The sequence below is a fragment of the Argiope bruennichi genome, chromosome 11 (genome assembly GCF_947563725.1).
Source record: "Argiope bruennichi chromosome 11, qqArgBrue1.1, whole genome shotgun sequence".
NCBI classification, from domain to species: domain Eukaryota; kingdom Metazoa; phylum Arthropoda; class Arachnida; order Araneae; family Araneidae; genus Argiope; species Argiope bruennichi.
The window spans coordinates 54,014,743-54,037,705 of NC_079161.1; the positions used below are offsets into that span (position 1 = coordinate 54,014,743).

At 29.4% G+C, this 22,963-nt stretch overlaps 2 protein-coding genes across 2 annotated transcripts in view; one reads left to right on the plus strand and one right to left on the minus strand.

Annotated features, from left to right (window-relative positions):
- Window positions 1-1,845: 1,845 nt before the first annotated feature.
- LOC129956558 (uncharacterized) lies at window positions 1,846-4,164 on the minus strand. The gene has a single exon (XM_056068487.1). It carries the CDS (start codon window positions 4,162-4,164, stop codon window positions 1,846-1,848), a length of 2,319 nt encoding a protein of 772 aa, XP_055924462.1.
- A 5,014-nt stretch (window positions 4,165-9,178) lies between these two features.
- The window catches only part of LOC129957695 (E3 ubiquitin-protein ligase HERC2-like), a 169,474-nt gene continuing 155,689 nt past the window's right edge, over window positions 9,179-22,963 (plus strand). The window contains exons 1-7 of the mRNA XM_056070153.1: window positions 9,179-9,257; window positions 9,658-9,754; window positions 11,919-11,997; window positions 14,411-14,593; window positions 15,931-16,147; window positions 18,571-18,825; window positions 21,677-21,859. Of these exons, the coding sequence (XP_055926128.1) occupies window positions 9,244-9,257; window positions 9,658-9,754; window positions 11,919-11,997; window positions 14,411-14,593; window positions 15,931-16,147; window positions 18,571-18,825; window positions 21,677-21,859 (1,028 nt within the window). The 5' untranslated portion in view covers window positions 9,179-9,243. The remainder of the gene's footprint in view (window positions 9,258-9,657; window positions 9,755-11,918; window positions 11,998-14,410; window positions 14,594-15,930; window positions 16,148-18,570; window positions 18,826-21,676; window positions 21,860-22,963) is intronic.

Consider the following 22,963-nt stretch of genomic DNA (forward strand, 5'->3'; position numbering starts at 1 on the left):
AAAAAGCTAAAATGCAAGGTTGCTGGAAACTATACGATTTTATGCAAAAATGAAAATAAAACATTCTAAAAATATGTGTTTAAATGACATTTGGATGGACACTAGGGATTTTTTATATATGTCGTGTACTCGCCTATGGTACACGGGTTCTTTTACTGTGATTGAAAAAAAAACTACTCTCCTTGAAAAAATAACTATAACATTTATTTCTACGACAAGACAAGCTATTCTATATACATATTAAGTTTAAATGACTGCATTTCCGAAAGTAAACAGTTCAGAATCTTTTCAGCTGCTGATCACAACGCTGTTCCGTTTTTCAAGTTTTTCCAAGTTGTTGTTTCAATCCGGAGTTGAGTTGTTACTCGCTTCGTCGAAGATTGCGGACTCACGCTACACTCCCACCTTTTGGGTTTTTCTTTTCAAGAAAACTCAAAATGTTCTTTAGTCCAAACAGTTCACAGGTCTAGCCGATTGGGAACTTGAATCTTTCGGCCGAAACGGGTTTTCATGGTAATTAGATTTGGCAGAGACGTTTCGTCCGATTCTGGAAGCTCAGGATGTTCAACATATTGCTGTTGTACAGCCTCTTCTTTCTCATCTTCAACTCCACATGCTCTCTTCTCTAGTACATTCTCTACTGAAGGCGTTTGAACTTCAAGTGCGTAGAGACGCTGTACAGGTCTCAGAAATGCGCTTTTCTTTGTTTTTACTTTCACAAGACGAACTGAACCGTCCTTACCAGGGAATATATCTGTTATTTTTCCCAGAGGCCAATTCAGACGTTTTTGATTGGTTACTTCGACAATAACCGCTTCTCCCACCTTGAAATCGTGGGTTTTTATCATTTTCTTAGTTTGTTGCCTCAGCTGCCACAAGTATTCCAGTCGGAATCGATTTCTGGGATCTTCTTGCAGTTTACACCTATACAGTCGCCGCTTGCGAAAATACTCAGGAGATAGTTCCAAGTTGTCAAGATCTGGAATTCCATTTTCTCTACGTTTTCTGAGGAATGAAGATGGTGTTATAGGTTCCAAATCATGGTGTTCAGAAACGTAGGTAATGAGTCTTGAATTTACGATGTCTTCGCAATAGCATAGAATCATATTCAATTCTTCGTAACTCAGACATGCTCGGCCTAGAACTTTCTTCAGAAGGTCTTTTACTAGGGCAATAAGGCGCTCCCACCATCCTCCCCACCATGGAGCTGATGGTGGTATAAATTTCCAAATATTTTCCTTCTTTTTCCCTTCTTTATTTTGACTCAGCTTCATCCATCGAGGTATTTTAACCTCTGAAAGATTCTTTATACCCTTCCGCCAGTTCCAAAATAGTTTCGATAGACCTTCTGGCAGGGCATCATCACATTTAAGTCCAAGATTCCAGGATTCTTGAAGCATAAACTTTGGAATGATGGTTACAGGAGAGGATATATCCAAAGGGTCAAATATACTCTGAGCCAAAGAAAGCAGATCTCTTTTAGTAAGAACCAGATTTTCATTTTTCGGACAGTTTATGATACAAGACAGAGTATCTTGTTTTAGGTCCCAGTTTAAACCCAATAAGGATACAGTTTGGTATTTGTCGGGTTGATCGATAATTTCAAGTGAAGCATTTGATTCCCAGCCTCGTAGATTGAATTTTCCTAAAGACATCAACGCTTGCGATTCAGCTATAAATTTATCTGCTTCATCTATATTCTTCAAACTGCAGACACAATTATCCACATAAAATGAATTCTTCAAAATTTCCGCAGTATCCAAGAGCTCTTCAGGTGCTTTTTCCAGATGGCAATTCAAAGTTGCCGCTAAAAGGGATGGACTGCAGGTGACACCAAACACAACTCTACGATGTCTGTAGATTTTCATTCCCTTGTCTTTGGTTTTCCATAAAAATCGCAGATAATCCTTGTACCTCTCTCTGATTCCGATCTGAAGAAATGCCTGCAATGTCTGATGCTATTCCAGCAGGAAATTTCCGGAGACGATTCAGTAGGGAAGGAACAAGTTCAATTAAATTAGGACCGCTTTCTAAGTAGGCATTCAGTGAGGGTGTACCCTTTATAAGTGCGGATGCATCGAAAACTGGCCTCACTTTCTTAGTAATGCTGTTCTCTTTAAATACAGGCCTGTGCGGGAGATAGTATACATTCAATTCCTTTTTATCTTCGATTTCTTCAATGACACCGTCAGCAATCCATTTTTTAAAGATATCTGCATATACTCCAACTCTCTCGGATTCTACAAGTATTTTATAAACAGAAGAAAGTTGTTTCTCGGCCATTTGTCTGTTGTCAGGGAGGCGGGATGATTCTAACACCCAAGGTAAGGCGACTTCGTACCTCCCTTCCTCATCAATCGTCAGAGTGTTTCGAAAATAATCTGAAGTACCTTGATGCATTTCAGTCTTCTTTTTCGATTCAGTAGGATCAGTAATTCCAATGGCTTCTAACTTACATAAGTCACTTATATTACAATCTTTTATAAGTAAGTTTGTCACTGTCATGCTTATAGAGTCTGAACTGCTTGGTGCTCTTCCCATAAGTGTCCAACCAAGCAAAGTCTCAGTGGCAGTTAATCCACAAGTTAAATTGAGGATTTTTCCAGTCATCAATTTTCCTGCTATGTCAGCACCAATAAGCAAATGGATTGTTGATGAAGAACAAGATGGTAAACATTCTTGATCCGTTAGATGGATTCCATTATCCTCTAGTTCCTTTGACCAAAATCCGGTTGGTATCTGACAAATTTCGGCACAGATTTTCTCTTGATCAAATGCGTTAAAAGTGCAATGATAATTTTTGTTAAAATCACTTACAAAAATCTTGCATTCTGAATGTTTCTGAGGATTTTGCATCCCTCCAAACAAAGTATGAATAAGAGTTGTTTCTTTTAATGCAGGATACTTCATTTTCTTAACAGCTTCTTTCGTAATATAAGATTTCTGGCTTCCAGTGTCTATGAGGGCCCTCACAGCAAAATCCCGTGTTTCTCCCCGAAGAACCACGACCAGGGTTTGTAGAAACACACTTGTAGAACATGTGGGATTGGTCAATGTATTGAACTGTCCAAAATTGATTGAACTCTCCGTTGCTTCTTGAGAGTTAGAAGACTCATCGGTCTTTCTATCTGGGCACATCACAGCATGATGTCTTTGACCACAGCTCCCACAATTCACTTGGACCCTACATAGCTTTGACACGTGACCGTTACCTAGACATCTGAAACAGCAACCTCTTTTCTTCAATCGGTTCATTTTCTCATTTAAATCCAAATTTCGAGCAACATGACATTCTTTGGATTCATGATTGTTCTTGTCACAAAATACACACTTCAAAACAGATTTTTGGTTTTCTGAAAAAAGTCCCGCAGCTGTCGGCAAGTCTCTTTTAATCTTGATATTTTTGTTATTTTCTTTCAAAGAGAAGCCTTCCATAGCAAGAGCTATCCTGTCCTCATTTTCAACTTCGTTCTTCAAAAATTTCCTCAAACTTTCCAATCGAGATTCTTTTGTGTCATCTTTTTCATCCAATCCTCTATCATTTCTCCGCCAGGCTCTTAAAACTTCTTCACTTAAACAAGACTCAACCAAGGGAAACAACATGGGCGCATACTTTGCTGTAGTAACGCCAAGAGTTTCTAATGATCTCAGCTGGGTTTCAAGTCGATCATAAACAGTTGATAATTCAACATGTTTCTCTTTTAGATTAAATGCGAGTGTCAATTTTAACAATTCTCTAACGTAATATTCAACCAATAAATCATCTCGGCCGAATCTAGATTTCAGACAATCAATCACCTTGCAATAATTTCCGGAGGTAGGGGGAAAACTTTCAACTAATTCCCTCGCTCTGGAATTCGGGATAGTTGCTTGGACTAAGTATTGAAACTTGTCGGTTTCATCGATATCGTTGTCTTCATCAATTTTTACGAATTGTCCCCAAAACGGCAGCCAATCCTTAATTTCCCCGCAAAATTTCTTCAGTTCCAAACGAGGCAGCTTGAATTTCCGCTTTTCACCGCCAACTGAAGATAATGTATCAGCGTTAACAGCGGGATTAGTTTTTCGATCCACTAATAAACTCATCCTTTTAAAATTGAGTGAATACTCATCTGCTGAAAGAGATTCTTTTTCAATATCGTCTTCATTTATGTCTTCAGACATCAACAAAAGATTCAAAATATCTTCATTTAATTGCAAAAGTTCATTATTTTTCTCGCCAAGCAGCTGGAAAGTTGCCAAACAATCTAAATCATCTGCAATGTTTACTTCCGTTTTCGCTGACTCATCTAAGTGATTAAACAATCTAGTAAATGCAGATCTAACTGTTTTTCGTTTAAGCTTTAAAGCTTCCATAATTTTTCTGAAACAGTTATTCTTCAAAGTATCGACAAATTTCTAATAACATATAATTTATCGTCAAAAAAATTCACTTGCCTTTCCAATCGTTGATTTCAAATCACAGTCTTGTCGCGGACGCCATGTCGTGTACTCGCCTATGGTACACGGGTTCTTTTACTGTGATTGAAAAAAACTACTCTCCTTGAAAAAATAACTATAACATTTATTTCTACGACAAGACAAGCTATTCTATATACATATTAAGTTTAAATGACTGCATTTCCGAAAGTAAACAGTTCAGAATCTTTTCAGCTGCTGATCACAACGCTGTTCCGTTTTTCAAGTTTTTCCAAGTTGTTGTTGTTTCAATCCGGAGTTGAGTTGTTACTCGCTTCGTCGAAGATTGCGGACTCACGCTACAATATAATTGAAAATTTCATTCCAAGTAGTGATAATAATTCTTAAATTTATTGCTTATTGTATAATTTGAATTTTAATGCAGTTGTACATCGTATAAGATTCTTGCTTAATTATTATTTTATTGTAAAATCAAAGTATTCTCTTCTTTATTTTTATGAATATAAAAGAATATATGCATTCAAATTATTGGCAATGCAGCAGAAAATTTAACCCCTAGAAAAATTGCGAAAAAAGTTCAAAGCCTTAGTCCTCCTACGATAAACTTGCAGAAAAGTGTTGTAGAATAAGATTATCAATGAAAAAAATGAAAACATTTTTATACAGTAAAAATTTTATTTTTCTGGAGGTTACGAGAAGCAAACATAGTATTCGCAACATTTTAGTGAATACTATTAAGAAATGTGGTATAATAAAAATGCAGAGTAAATAATTAAGATTTTAATTCATTAATGGTTATAAAATATTCTAGCAATACTATTTTTTCGATACTATGAAATCAAATCAGTTCTACTGATTCTTAAAAATGCACACACACACACAAACAGATACAAATATTTTAATAGCAAAACAAGAAATAAATCCATCCCATATAAAAATTATACAAATATATACATTTTTCTTTTGTTTGTTTCAAGAAAAAAATCTTTCTCCTTAATTTGAAAAATAGGAAACAATTTTACAATTCAATGTAACAAAAATGTTTTAATAAATTTAAACATTTTTAAAAAATTCATGCGATTGGAAACATTTAATTATTAACAACTACAACTTTATCAAAGCAAAAATTATAAATATTTTTTTTACGTAAGTTTTATGCAGTGTTATATGAGACACGATTACCAATTGCAACACAGATTTGTTGCGTTTTGAAACTACAAGGCAATTTTAATTTTTCTCAGAAATCGAAAAAAAGAAGGATCTATTCTTTTCACAAAGTGAAAATTCTACGTGTTAAGCAATTGCTTTCGGATTGCTTGGGAATTAATTAGCATTCCTAATGGCTGGAAAATCTGCAGAAAGAGAAAGTAATATCTTTGCTCAATTTGTGACATTTAAAAGTAGTTAACAATGTAGGAAATGGAGAAATTCAATTTTAAAAGAATCGTATTTCAGAGCAATGCATAAATATATTACGTCAACCATCCTTAAATATTAGATTTAAAACAGACATTTTAGAGGGGGGGGGGGGATTTATATTTTTTCAAAATACTTTTTAAAGAATGAAAAAAGCTTCTGAAAGGAATATAAAATTAGTTATGCTTAGAATAATCCATTCATCTAATGATTCTTCCTAATTGTATCGAAGAAATGAATAGTTTCATTTACAAAGATCTATGAGATCACATTCATAAAAGTATGTATTTTGTATGAGAGAAATTTACAGGATAACATTTTTTTTTCAAAATATATTTAACAAAAACTAAAGAATAAGAGAAAAGAATATGAGACCTCTTTGTTGCATAATACGTGAAAAATAATCAAATTTTTTTTTAAAAAATAAATTTTTTTTTTCACTTTATTAATATCAAATGAATCATTATTAGGTAAATGTACCATGAAACCTCATGATAAACACTAACAATGCTTCGTTATTAAAAACAGCAGAAATGAGATAGAATTATCAAAAACTGCAATTACAATTTCAAGTAAAATGAATTTCAGGTTTCCTCAGTATTGATATTTTTACTTTGAAATACTGAAAAATGAATTGAAAAAAATATTTTATTCATTATGTTTAAAAATTTATACACGATCGATCATTCTTAGGTGAATGTACCAAAAAGACATCGAAAGAGTCAGTCGATTTCAATGTTATGTACGTAAACCATTTTCTGAAAAATTTGAATTAAATATACATGTCATTTCTTTAAATGTTTACTTTAGTCCTATATTCTACCAATAGATGGCGCCAGTAGTAAACAGAATATATGCATCAAAGTCACAAGCAATTAAAAATTATCTTTATGGAATATACCAAAAAAATCAGTTCTATTAAGTTCTAATGTAAAATCTAATCTTAAAGTCGGTAATAGGCAAATATGTTGTAAATGGAAAAGGAATAAAAAGAGTCGCGGATTCTCTTCAATCTCTAACCACAAATGAACAACTCTCCGTATTGACATTATGCTATCAAAACTTAAGCGGGCTGAGCCGGCATCTCTGAAAGAAAAAAAGGGGTATTGGCTGATTCCCGACCCTCCAGGGAGCGGAAAGAAAATCTCAGGAACACAAAACCTTTTCCTTTGGTATTTTTGAAATTTTACTATCATTGATTTGAAATCTTTCAAGGGGCTTCTTTATTATCTTTTCTTGACGAATTTTGATTGTTTTATTGTTTATTTCAATTTCTATTCCTAAATAGTTATTTAACTTCCTGATTTGAAATTCATTCTTGAATAATTGCGTAGCATCCTGCATATCATCCTTTCCACCAATCAGCAAAATGTGGTCAATATATATTAACACAATCAATTTTTCTTTAAAAAAAATACAGCAATCATTCTTTGATCTCTTGAAACCATTTTCTGTTGCAAAAGCATTAAATCTTTCATTCTAGCAATATGGAGCATCCCTCAGTCCATGCAATGCCTTATTCAATTGTAATATTGCCTTATTCAATCAATACCTAATTCAATTCTTAAGAATCCCTTTTTTAATGTCCACGTCTTCAAGGGACTTTCTATAGACATCATGTTCCGGAATGTCATTCGGAAAAGTAGATGGAATGTCCAACTGTCTAGTAGACCATTCACTTTGTAGAGGAAGAGGTATTAACATTTTATCAATAGATAATCTAGCAACTGTGCATAAAGCTCTGATGATATTTTCTCTTGAAAATCTGTAGCGATTAGGCGTGCTTTTTCCGTTCCATGTATCCTACATCTAAATACCATTTGGTGTTCAATCTTTATTTCATTTTTTTTTGAGATCAATTTCTTTGTAAGTTTTCATTTTTTTTAATGAGTTAAATCCTTGTCTTAACACTTCTGACCATTTAGGAATAGTCATTAGTGAGTCGGCACTTGAGTTCAGCTAAAATGAGAAGACAGTGGAAGATAACAAACGCTTGAGGCATGTGAATAGTTTAATCTCTCACTTTTTGCTATGTTCTGTCTAGCCGTTTCTGGTGTTATGGTTGTTTAATACCGTTTGGCTCTTTGTTTGCGGCAAAGCTGTTATTGCGTACTCTTGGCCGTGTTTTGCTATCTTTGTTTCGTGTTGAGTAAACCATTTAATTTGTTATTGATAAGACCCGTTTGTGTTGCGGAATTTGACGAGAATTTTCTGCAACAATATATTTAAAATCAGAAATACAAGATGATTAGAATCTTAATTTTTTTGAAGAAATGATTTATTTTTATTAATTTTAAATAAAGTAAAGCATTTCTTCAAAAAAATTATAATTTTAAATAAAATTAATAAATGGAATTAGTTAATAGAAATATTACTGTAATTAAAATGAATGAAATGCTATATAATTCTTATGGAAATTATATTATTAATAATGATTTATTTATTTAATAATTATTAAAATTTTAATATACAAACTTTATTAAAGTAATTTTGAGCAATAATTTCATGTTTTTCGGATCCGGATCAAAGGTTCGATACCGCTCTGAGTGAGCGGATCCGACATATTACTTTTGTTTGTAAGATGCAAAAGTATTGCTATATCTTTGACGATAATTTCACAGTCAAGCAGCCTTTCCTTTTCTAGATTAATAAAAAATCATTAATGGCATTGGAATTGAAAATCCATGCCAAAATTGCAACTTTCCCCCTGCTCATCGTTACCTGGTTTCGCGTTATTATGAAATCCCCTCTCTCAGATGTTTTCACTATAGGCGCCATCTCTTAATAGTATTAAAAATTAAAAAGATTAACTTTGAAGAATTTATATATAAAAAAAGGTTTTAATTTTAATTTTTTACAAATTCTGTGCATACACTTAATAAGAATTTAATGATTAAAAACCTGATTAAAACTAAATTTTTAAAGAACAGATATTTTAAAATGAGAATAACAAAAATATTTTCAAATCAAGAAAATTTTGCCTATTTATCATTGAATACCTAATTTCTTTTTTGTTTGCAATGAAAATCTTTATATGACAATATTTATTTGATTAACCTGTTGCTATTAGCGATAGGCGAGGATCGAACTCGCAACCTTTGGGTTCGTAGCCGAGTAACAAGACCACTAGACAAAAGAAATTTCTCATGTCTCGTAGCTGTTATCTGGCTTATAAAGCGTCACCACAAACCTTTCAGCGCCGTCTTTACAGAAGTTTTAGAATCATAGTGGGTAATGTATATAAAATGAAATTTCCCGAATTTGGCTGTAACCGGTGTGCATCTAATCTTTGTTTACAATATTCCATCAGTTTTTGAGTTTCGAATTTTTGTTTGTCTTGAGGAACTTGAACGGAATATGCAATAACTGATGTATTTCATAAGTGTTATCAAAGATTAAAGGTTGAGTATGGATTCCAAAGTGTGAGTAAATATTTTCAAAATATTTAAGATGCTAGACTATCCTTTGTTTTACTTAAATATTTAAGAATTTAAAATTTTTTTCTACAATATATGACAGGTTACTTATTTTAGTTTCGAATTCTTTACTGTCAATATTTCTGACGCATTTGACTCTTAAATTTTACAGAATTCTATAAGAAGTAATAACGATAACTGTGCACAAATTCTCAATGCAATTATGCACAAAATATTTTACATTCTCTGTTTTTTTATTTCATGTACTAATTTGTCTGTTTCTCAATAAATATCGAAACCTGTGAATGCATATTGCATTTATTAAATAAAAACATTTTCATTATGTAATATTAAGTTATTATTCACAATGCAGTATTTTATAGTCACTAAATTTAATATTTTATAGGAGTCCATCTGTTAAAAGCACATTTCACTTAAGAGAGAAAATGCGGCTCCATTTCCAACGTAGATGTGACTATAAATGGCTAAAAATGGATTTACAGGTAATAATATTTTCAGTTTCTCAGAACTTTCCTTAGCTTCTAATACAAGTTTAGGTAATCTGCTTTTTAAAAATTGATCTTCTATAGCTTCTATTGCATTTATAAAGTGTATAAATTATATAATAAAGTTTTTTTTTTCTTTCTTGAAATCTACTTATGTTGCAGAATTAATTATCATATAGTTAAGCATGCTGCCTGTAAGTGAGCCCCTGTCAAATTAAATTGATATTGCTAGGAAAAGCCGCATTGTTTATCATTGCATGGATGTAAATAGTCATGAATATAATTTTCATGTATTGGAAAATAATTGATATATTTGAACTTAATTTAGATTTAAATATTATTAAGCTATATTCAATGTAATAAAACACTATATTGAAAAAAAAAGATTGTATAATTCTTGAAATTCTTATTATAGCACTTAGAAGACAAAAATGAGCATGACATTATTACTCAAAATGAAAATATTTCTTTAATGTAACTAAACTTTTACATAAATTAATAAAATATGAAAAATCCTTTTGTTTACAATTTTTGGTTATTTAAATTAGCAATATTAGTTACATTAAATTATTTTTAAAGAATGATTTGTGTAATATTATAATAGGTAACTCAAAGATAAATAAATAAAATGTTTTAGAAAGTTTATAACATCTTCCTTCAACAGAATTTGTATTTCATAAAGGAAATCATTTTTTTCTTTACTTTATCAAAATATAGTTTGTAAAGAATGAAAAATTGTTTCATTAATTGTCATGGAATTTTCTAAAACTTTTCCGATGTTTACTAGCATTTGTGTGGAAATTTTGAATAAAATCTATTTCATAGTTTAGTTTTTTTATATGGTACAAATTATTTACACATTTACAATTCACTAGTGATGTAATTTCTAGGAGCGTTCAGTATATTGATGTTAAAGAATTATTACCTATTGATGTGTTTTATTAATTCCAGTGTATGTCTAAGGCTGAGGCATACTTGTACAAAATGACACCAAGGCCAAATATCAAAACTGTATCTCTTCTTTTTTTAAAAATTACTAGGCACTTAATCTTCTCTTTCTCCAAAATTTGCTAGTGCTGGAGAACACTAAGTTAAAAATATTGTAATAAACTCAATAATATTTAAATCATTTTTGTATAATGACTATATGATTTAATAATATTAATTTTTAAAAAAATTATCCAGTTTTAATATAGTTATTAAAATTATTTGATTTTTGGTAATCTGAAAGCATCACTATAAGTAATTAGGAATTAAATAGGAATAATATAAAAAAAAGGCCCAAAATTATGTATTATTATTTGAACTAAATTTTATTCATCAACAAAATGAAATATCCTTCACTTTTTGCTGCTAATAAAATTAATGATTTAGGCCCTTGCTTTTATTTGTTAAGAAAATTAATCAGAATGATTTTTTTAAGAATACGAATCTTAATTAAGGGGATTTATCATTTGGAGAAAGCATGAGATAATTATAATTTCACATTGCATAGCTAATTATAAAATACATATTTAAGCCATATTGCAAATGAATAGCAAATTAATTACTGCAGATACTTTCATACTGAAATATGGAAAATTTTCATCTTATAAAATGAATATATATATATAATGTCTATAAAAAAATTAGTCATAGCTATAATCTAAGTCTTCCATTTATATTTTAAAAAATACGTCATGTGCCATATATGATTCCAAAATATAAATAACTCTTTGCTCTTAATAATGTGCGTATCCCTCCCCCCAACATTTGTTAACTGTAAAATATCTGAAAAAAATAATTTTTTGCATTACTTTGCATTTGTGAACAGGAAATTGGATTTCCCAAATTTTTTTAAACAATTTGAAAATTCAAAAGCATTTATTAATTTTAACAGTAGAAATTTTTTAGAAAATACTTCTAAAATTATTAAACTTTTTATTAATTATAATTTAAAATTACATGTTGTTTGATATTAAGTTAATAATAGCTTGTATTATTTTCCGGAAATTTTTTGTATTTTTGTTCTAATATATCAGTTTACTAATGTATCATATTTTTACTGCATGGGTAATTATGTTTAACTGTTCCTTTCATGATCAACGACCAAATATTTCTTGAACTGTTGTCGAAATATATATACATTTTCTAACAAATTTGATATTTGTTTTTATATCAGGCCATTTTTTCACCACATGGATTATCTGATTTTTGGAATGAGCTTGTTAAAGAAAGAGAAATAATGCTTCCTAAAGCAGGTATTGTCATTTTGTATATTAAGTAATTGAATTGTATATTAAGTAATTAATTTGAATCTTACAAGAAGATTCAAGTTTTCATGCTTTTTAAAAAATATTTAACAGTTTATTCCAAATAATACTTAACCCTTTCGGGATGGAGGCCTCAATCCTAGACGCACACACAATCCACACGCACAGGGCGAAATGTATGCAAATGGAATCATCCCATAAGACAGGGATTTTGTGTCGCTAAGCGTAATTTTGAGAAAAGAAAGAAAAAAAAATAAAGTTTTTGTCCTAACATTGTCAATTTTGGTAGCTTTTTAGATTATTAGTTAATTCATAATGCAAGTACATTCTTCCCCTGACAAATAGTGTTTTCTTGCCATAATAAACCAAGGATTTTCGTAATAAAAAGCGAAGTGCACGAAATGTATCTGAAAGCTATGCGAAGACAACAGAAGTGACAGTAAAACCGAAAAAGATTAGTTAATATTACACTGTAATAATAAAAAAAGAATTCGGAGGGAAACTAAAAACGCAAATGATTTATCAAGTGCAAAGTTACACAACCCAGCTCTGTTACTTTCCTTGCAACAGCTGATGTGTAAAATACAAAAGTCAAGCTGAATATGAGCAATCTGAAGGTCAGGATATTAAAATTATATTTATTTCAAAAGTAATGGACAGAGGGAGCTATCTAGTGGCATTTAAAAATTGTTCCAATTTAGAATGCATATATGCTTCGCCATCCCATGATTTCGTTTTCCAGAAATGCTCAGATGGTATGCCTGGCTGTGAGAAACGTTCCTAGGTGATCCATATATGACACACTTGTTGCAAAAGGGTTAAAACAGGGAATTTGATAGAATAAGTACTTTTTTTGCTATCAATTTACTGGAAGATTCTTTACAACTACTTTTTCTGGTGGATAGGGGCACTTGTGGGAAATATTTTGCTTGCAAACCAGAAGGTAACATATTTGACATTTAATTCCATGGAAGATTTGCTATGAATATAGGTTTAATGTATTTTAAATTTATTATTCTTTCTTTGTTGTCAATTATGAATCGGAAGTGCTTGAAATATTTTTGTCTTTCAGGATAGTACTTTTATCAAATTAGATTAAATTTTGATGAATCGGGGATTTCTTGTTTTTGACTTTCTTTGTTATTAAAAATTATTATTAAATTTCTGGAGATATAATTATTATTCCTTAGAAGGATTTGGAATACGTACATAAATTGATTTACTGGGATGTTAGAATTTCCCATTAATTATCTCCAAGTTACTGGTACAGTGGTTCTTCTAAATCATCCAATATTACAAAGACGAAAAAAAAAAAAGCTGCAGTATTTGTACCACTCATAAACAAAAGATTAATGTGGAGAATAAATCTGAAGAAATAATTTTATTTGAATAAAATCATTTTTATCAGATGTAATCATCAAGAATTGAAATTAAAATATGCTGCTTTTTCTCTTTGAATAATAATTTTTTTTTTTTTTGCTAATAACTATGAAGGAAATATTTAATTAAAATATCTTGAAGATAGATAGTTATTATTCCTTTGTTGGGTTTTGGAATTGATGATCTCTTCAGTCATTATTGGAATCATAAAGGGATTCCAATCTAGATAAAAAATTTGAAATTCATTGAATATTTTAAAATTAAAATCTTGATTTATTAATGTTATTGAGTTATTTTAATAGAGCAGCAATGTCTTGGCAGGTAAGCCTTGACTTTGAGATTGATCATGTAGGTCAAGTACACTTAAATCTTTTGTCATGATCCTTCTACTGTTGTGGCATAAATTTAACTTGGGGTGTCTGCTGACGCATCATACTAACATTGATTCAATACAACATTTTTTTCTTTTTTTTAAAATTATATTTTTGCTCCCTAGTTTTTAAAAAATTTCAAATAGTAGGTGCTAGTTTGAAGAGTTATCCTGCATTTAAGTAAATACTGGAGAGGTTTGAATGTTTTCTCTGGATATAAATAAGATTATGGAAATTAGGATTCATAATTACATGAATAATTACCGATTCCATATTGAAATCATCTATTCAATATGATACAAATTTTAAGGGAAGTATGGATATAAAACTGCAAATTTTCTGCTGTAAATTATGATTTCAAAATAGCATTGTTTATGATTTTAACCTCTTCGCCATCTGTAACACATCTAGTATATTCAAGTGAAACTCCTGCAGGGAAGCCTTCAAGAGTTCTTCTACATTTTAAAGCTTTTAAATGTTTAAAATGCTTTGTGAATGCTTACTTGTTTGAGTTTTTATATTTTTTTGTTCTAATGCAGCGAAAAATAAATTTTCGCAGACAGGTGAGACGGAGAAAGAGCGATGTGACCTATGGTGCATTTATATTTTTTGGATATTAATAAAAATTGATTTTACTTCCTTTTTTATAGTGTCTCCTCCTCGTAGCAGTTTATCTGATGTTTGTAATTATCCAGGAGAATGTGGATGTTGGTTGTGTGTAAATAGTGACAGAGTAGCAAATGCTCCTAAAGAGACTAGCTCACAGGAATCAGAATCAAAAGTTATGCATTCCAAAGATTTTATTAAATCTTGGACATGGGATTCAGAAATAAGTAAATATATAATATGTTATATGTAATAATTTTAAATTTATTGACCATATCATAGCATTCTAAAATGTAATATTCTTGAATGTAGTGAACATTCTAATACTTATAAAAATTTTAAGATTTAACTATTTTTGTAAAATGTTTTTTTTAAAAATTAATCATTGTAAAATCTATAATTTGTTTAGCATTGTTTGTATCATTAACATTATTTAATGGATTAGAGTTGAAGCATTTAATTTAATTTATTTATTGCATTCATGCCATAAACATTTTTAGATGTGAAGTTTTAGCGATCTGCCAAGCTTTAGATAAACTGGCAATCCCAAATAATAATATCCTGATTCTTTTGAACAGTTATTCTGCTTTGATTGCACTTAAAAGCATTGATTTCCACTTGCCTAAAATTATTCAATGACTAGTCTCAAAAATTTACTCAAGAAAAAATCTGAACCAAAAAAATCTCTTTTATGGGTACCTGGCCACTCTGGCTTCGTATGGAACAAAAAAGCAGACTCTCTTACAAAAGCAGTCAAAGAATCTACACCATTCATAGAGTGGATCTCTCCAGAGGATATGATCTCCAATCTGTGAAAGAACTCTTCCAAACTCTCTTTAAATATCACAGGAGCAAATATCTAGCTTTCATTCAGGATTTCCCAGATATCAGCATAATCACTAATTAAGCTAGAAGTAGGGTTCAAGATAAACTTATTGCATTTTGATTTGTAAAATGATCATTACTCCAAGTCTTCTTCACAGGTGCAATCTCTCAGAAAATCCCTTGTGCATCAAATGCAAAGAAAGCAGTGACATTTCCCACATCTTGTTAAAATGTTCAAAGTATACAGTCTACAGAATTGTGCTCTGGAAGAAATTTAACTTCGAACAGCTGAATATTTCTTTTGCCATTTTTTTGTCTCAATCTCTCGCAGGCAAACATCATCTAAGCATCTTTATTCAAGCCCTCAAGCATTTTGATATCCATGAACTGTAAATTTTTTGCTCTTATGGGATAATAGCTTTTGTTGCTATATCCCTCACTGTTTATATTCAAGTTCAAATTTTACTTAATTTCTGTAATTTTTGCACATTATTGGTACAATTGATTATATTAAGCCCAAAATCCATTAAACTAGATATGAAATTATTGCAATATTTGTTTATTTCTTAATTCATAATTTAAAATTTATGTAGCATTTATGAAGGTTTATACTTTTAAATCTTCTAATGAACATCAGATCTATCAAATGCAATATTTTTTTTTTAACTTTATATTGTTATTAAACATTATTTACCAAAGTTTGCTCATTAAAAAAAATTTACTGACCACATAATTTCAGGTGTTGATCAGTTGAAAGAATGTTTAGAGCTTATTCAAAATGAAAAACAGCTGTTAGGTTGTGAAGCCTCCAGCTCCACCATTTCTGCTACTCGTTTAAAGCAACGTCTTATCGTCATTCACCGATATTTTTCTGCGTGGCCTCAAAAGAAACAGACTTCAAATGCTCAAGTGCCTCTTAACAAAGGACAAAGTTTAAGTTCTGAAGAGTCAAACAGGTGAATTTCTATTTTCTTTTTTATTTTGTTATACTCTTTTTTTATTTTTGCTGTGAGTGCAATTAAAATTAAGGATTTATGAAAAAAAGTGAGGGAAATATTTTATTTAGCACTCATTTCAGATAATGTATGAAAAAATACACTTATTACTCATTTATTTAATTGTGATTGTATGTTCTGTTTTGCTGCAAATTTATACTTATGTCAAAGTCTATTTTTGTTGAATTTCAATTACTCAGTTTTGGTACCAAATTGGCAAAATTTGATTCGTGATACTAGAATTTTCATTAGAATTATTGCTCCAATATATTATTGAAGCTACTGTGTTAATATTTGCACTGCTAATAAAACAATATTATATTTAAAAATTCTGTCTGGTAAGCATTTAAAATGTCACAGACACCATGTTCATGACGTTAAACAGGCAAAAAAAGGTGTACTTTGCTTGTTTATGAATTACAGAAATGAGATAGGACAAATCTTGCATATTGCATCTGAAATGAATAATGAGTAAAATTTTCTGACTTATATAAACCTGCTGTTATAAGTTTACTTATAACAGCACGAATAAGTATCTAGCAGTTTTACTTGCAGTTTAAAAATATGCATAGCATTAAGTAACAAAAATGTTTTTGCTTAGACATGCTTTTAAAATTATCACGAGAAGAACAAAAATAAGCTAATAAAACATTGCCCCCCCCCCCCCAAAAAAAATCACACACAAAAAAAAAAAGGTGACAAATATTGTATGCATAATGGGAAAAAGTTTCATATGAACGTATAATTTCTTAACAATATAATTTTGAAATACAAATGATCTTAATTGTTTTATATACTTAAGTGTTTTGAGTTAGTGTATGCATGCGAGAGTGAGCAATAATAAATGATATATAAATACATGATAATAGTGCTGCCACTAAGCCAGCATGTTACAAAAAGCTGAATATCTGCTTTGTTGAACAAATACTTATTCAAATAAATGTTTTACACTTCTTCCTATGCTATACAAAAAATAATTTTCTGCAAATTTGTGAAAGAAATATTTTAATACTAATGCAGAATTCAAAGGTAACAGTGAAGCAAATTGCACAATGAACTGAAATTTTTTTATAGATCTAAATAAGCTTATATATTTATATAATTCTACTTCTGTATTGCTAAATATGATTGTTCCTTGAAATAACATTTAACAGAGATTTATGAGCATTATCTTAATTTTGTTATTAAGATCATTTCAAAAGATATATTACTGAATACTCAATTTGTTCTAATCATTATAAGTTGTTTTATTGAAGGGGATATGTTCTCTTAATTGTGTATTATATTTATTATCTGATGTTTAAATTATTGAATCTGATACTATGGTAGTAGATTTTGTCCATTTGGCATCATTAGCTTTAAACATAATATCACTGAAGATTGATCTCATCTTTTTTTAACACATGTTAAATTTTCAGATTGATGTGATGGGGAAGTTTAGTGAATGGAGTGTTTACTCAGGCTTCATTATCATTTAACAGTGATTTGAAATCATAAATGTTTTAAGACAAATGCTCTGTAAAATCTTATGTAACTTTAAATTGTGATGTTATTTTTGTATATCAGAAATTAATCCCATCCCAGAACAGAGATGTGTTCACACAAAGCCATATATCTATTCTGTTTGGCCTTTACCCATGCCTGTATATCTTGCTTACCCAATCGAGAAACACATGCTTCACTTGTAGATCAAGGACAAAACTTTGACCCCAGACCATCATAGTTTGATGCTTTTCAGCATATGCAGGCAGCAGAGCATCTATTCAGGGAAGTTCCCCATTGCCAGAAGACTGCACATACCAGCAATTTCCATTTAAAATATGATTTAGTATTATATTGTAAATTGCTATAGTGTAATTACATCATTTCAGTAACATTGAATCAAAATTTATAGTTATAATTCAAATTTATTAAGAAATTATTTCACCGATAAATTGGCAAATAATATTAACACCACTTTAAAGACTTGAATTGAAATTTCAGCTGTGAAATAATTGATCATATGTTATTTTTGCTTATAAAAAAATCAAGTGGAGATCTGCATTTGTAGTTTTTAAATTTGATGTTATTATAAAAACAAATTTATCTGGTAAATTATTAATTTTTTTGCATGTCTCATTTTATGTTGTTATAATGTATTTTTGAACTTATTCAAATGGTTCAACTCAAACTCATTTAAATCAGTGATTTGGCCAAGGTCAAATGAATTATGGAGCTTAAAGTCATACTAGCGATTTAAGACAAAAGAGAAAAAATGCATAAAAATGATATATGTTTTATATCACATTTGTTTGTATGCAATTTAATTATATAAGATGATATGGGATTCGACTTTTTGGTGTGGGCTGCAGAATTTTAAATCATGATTTTTTTCTTTATTTTAGTGTTTCCGAGGAGAAGCCATTAGCAACACTTGCAAGAGTGGGGTGTACTATTGCGATGAGTTTTGCTTTCGCATCGCTTCGTCGAGCTTGGAGATCTGGAGAAGATGCAGATCTCTGCAGTGAACTTCTTTTAGAGACTCTAAAAGCTCTCAAGGCATTACCAGATGCTTCTTTATTTGATACTGGCTCTATTTCATCAGTTTGGTTAGATACAGTTGAACGAGCTTCAGTGTTTTTAAGATCTGTTGTTCTTGAGTAAGTGATAAGCAATATTTAAATGATGTTTCTATTATTATATGCTTGTAGATTGAATACTAATGTAGTTCTATGTAAAGGAGATTTTGTACTATTTTATGCATTCATTTGGATTATTATGACACTCCTCAAATTCATAGCTATAATTGATTTCATTTCAAATATATTCAGTTTTCATTCAAAATTTAATATAGTCATACAGTTTTGTTGCAGAAATTTCATACATCTTGCTTATTATACTTTTTAATTGTCAAGTACATAGACAATTAGTTACGCATAATTAGCAATGACCATCAGTTCATCAGGTAAATCAAATGTTAGAAGAAATTTCAAATATGTTTCCCGCCCCCTCATACGACTCATAAATATAAAAATTTGTCAAATTCTCTGAAAGCTGTAATATTTCCTACTCAAGAAAATGGAAATAATAACAATCTCTATTAAACTACATATGAAAAGTTTTCACTGAATATAAATTTAGGAAGAAATATATATATATATATATATATATATATACACATAGGTTTGAGGGTTTTTAAGTTCATCATTCAAGTTGATAAATTTTATTGATAAGTTGCTGCTTATTTAGTGATTTAACATTGGATATTTCTGTTTTTTAATATGTAAATTCAAACTGATAGTTTAAAAAATCATAGCTATTAATTTAAAATATTTTTTAAAAAATTATATTTAAAAGAGGGAGGATAGATGCTGTGGATTCATATTAATGCTGTTTTCTTTTCCTTTTTTTTAACTACTTGATATATTTCAACATATTTGACCATAAATTTACACTGTATTATCAAGTTTTTCGATTCTGCAAATTCATTTATAGGTACTCGCCAAAAAATTATGCCAAAATTAGCCAAAAAATTATGCTGAATAATTTGAGCATCACAAGTATTTTAGAAATTCTTAACTAAAGGACATTATATGATCAAAGCAGACTGACACTGAGCTAAAGTTGAGTGTGCTTAGATATTGTAAGAAAGCATAGAGGATAGTAAGAAAAATAATAAGAAAGCATAGAGCAATACTTTCCTTTTACAAAAAATTGCTTAATTAACATTAGTCGAAACTTTATGCTTGAATGAAAACTCGTATAAGTGCTTAAGCCACCTCAAAGCATTTTTTACATCGATATGGAATATATCTCACATTCAGTTATCTTCTAGATTTTTAGAAGCTAACTGGATTTTTTTATTTATTAGAATTAACTATCCAGCATATTTTTTGCCCATTATGATTTTATGAATTATATGATAGTCAATTCTCTTTCTCTCTCACTATATATATATATATATATATATATAATATGAAAAGGAAAATCTGAAGTCAAGTTGTGTGATATATCATCACATGGCAAGCAACAGAGTTTTTTTTTTAATCTAACATAATTAAACTTAACATTAATCCTCTTGTATTTTGGATTTTAAAACTAATTTCGTTTATCTCGTGAGTATGTATTGATTCCACAATACATGTAACATGCTTTCTTATTTTCTCATAAATAAAATATGGAAAAAGCATTATAAATATCAAAAAAATTTTTACTTCATAATTTGATGAACTCCATGTTTCAGACTTCCCTGAATTAAAAAACATATTTTAGGCATTATATGTGTCTGTGAACATGGTCAGAAACTCTTTGAGTTAGATAAATGAAATTTGATGTATGAACTAACAATCAGATTTGCAGGTTTTTATTAATTCTTGAAAGAAATCCATTTACAAGAAGTCTTTCTATCTATTTGAATAAATTTTAATTTCATTTGGTTGGCAGAAAGGTGTTCAAAATACATATTCACACTATAGATTCAGTAAAAAAAAAAAAAAAAAGATAGTTTCATGGTAAGCTTTTAAATTTCTTAACTGTTTGCTAATTCTGTGAAAAGCATTTACAGCTTTACCAACGGTCCGTTATTTTATACGGGAGGATGGGAATAAGACCTTGATTGGAGAGTTGAATTGGAGAAAGATATTGATTGGAGGAATTGAACTTGATTGGAGAAAGATATTGATTGGAAGAATTGAACTTGATTGGAGAAAGATATTGATTGGAGGAATTGAACTTGATTGGAGAAAGATATGGAGAGACCACTCCTGCGAGTTTTATTTTATACCAAAATATTTTTTCTCACTTTTTTACTCATTAAAAATATTTTAATACAGACATGACATATTTTCATGGAAGCATGGATTTCAGTATTTTCAGAATCATTTTTGAATTTGATTAATTTTTTTATATAATAATTTTATGATATTTTTAATATCTCAAGCACTTTTGGTATAAATTTATCCATTTTATATTTAATAAATTATTCTTATATTACATATTGGTATTAATTTCTAAAACAGTTCTGATGATTACTGAAATAATATATGATTACTGAAATAATATATGATACCATATTTCAATTACACTGCATTATATTTATTGTGTCGTTTTGAGTATTATATATGGTTTTTTATGTAGTGGTAATTAAGATCTCAAATATGATTCATTTATTTTATTTTTTTTATTTTTCTTCTCTTTTTTTACTATTTAGTAGTGGTTTATCAGAGTTACAAAATAAAAAAAAATTATAATTAAAACGTTATTTGAAAATATATAACAGTTTGGAAGAAAATTATAAAATTTTATTATTTATTTATTTATTTGTATTGTTATTTATTTATTTATTTGTATTGAATTATATACTAACTATTCATTTTGTAAATATTTTTGTATCTTTTAATTACTGTATATGGGCTTTCATCTTAGTGTTTGATATGAATTAAAATTTTGGAGAAAAATATAAAATATATACATTTTATTTTAATAAAAGGAATTTTTATTTTATTCTTGTAGTGATTTTCCAGCTAATCTTGAAAATTCTAAAGGTTGTGTTGAGATCCCTGCTGATGATAAACAGACTTCTCTAGCTATACTTTTAGAGCTTGCCATACAACATGCAACTTTAAATAAGATTTTAGATGTTATATTGCTACTTTTGAAATTATGGAAGAGTCAATTATGTGTATTAGATAATAGGTAAGCAATGTTTGATTTCTTTATTTTATATGAAAGATTTCTGTAAGATGTGTGGAGAAATAAACAATAAATGTCTTAGTAACATATTATTTATTAACATAATTAAATAAAATTTTAGTATAATTAACTGTATAATAAAATACTTTTTTTAAGGAAACAATATAGTGATTTAAGTGAAATGTAATATTACTTTCTTATTTCTAATTCAGAATCTTTAAATTCTTTTTGTTACTGATACATTCTATAAATTCTGAAACAAAGATTACAAGAAGTGTTAGAAGAGAAATTTGTGACATTTTTGCAATATGTAAATCTGTTACTGCATTTTAAAAGTATGCACTTGAAAAACAGTATTCAAATATAAGTATTTAAATAAAATGTTCTCTCTTTTCACTTTTGTCATTCATCCAGGTATCATCTAAATTCATTCAAAAATACAATTTTTACTTTCTTATATATGAAGTGTAGAGAAAGTATTGTAATTGTCAAAAAAATTTGAATTTGAGATTTTGGCAAATCTCAAATTCTGCCTGTGAACATTTTAAACTCAAAAACACTTTGAATCAGATGGAAGAAATTCTATGAACTTTAGACTATATTTTGAGATTTGTATCAAATTTTGAAGGAAATCTTTAAGAAAGCTTTAATCTTATCTGTCTAAGTGTTCGTATTAAGTTGAATTCGATAACTACAAAATACGAAGAGCTAGATAAATAAAATTCAGTATACTGGTTTAACACTAAAATATAGATTCTTATCAATTTTTGAGCTAAATTTGTCAAAGGATTGACTGCCTCTCAGCCTGTACTTTTCCATGCATGTAAATACAATAATTGATAAATACAATGATTTTAATCTATGAAATTTGGCATCAGATCTTGAGACTACAATTGTAGCTCTGTGGCAAATTTTGTTTTCAATTGATTAGGAAAAAAGGCTTCAAATATATATATATGCTAAATATAGTAAAAAGACTAGATTCTACTAATACGAACCTAATAATTATTATTTTCCTACCTAATTATTTCTAATTATTTTTTGCCAATGCCATACACGGTATTCACAGTTATATCTAATGTTCACAATTTTATGAAGTAAGTAAGA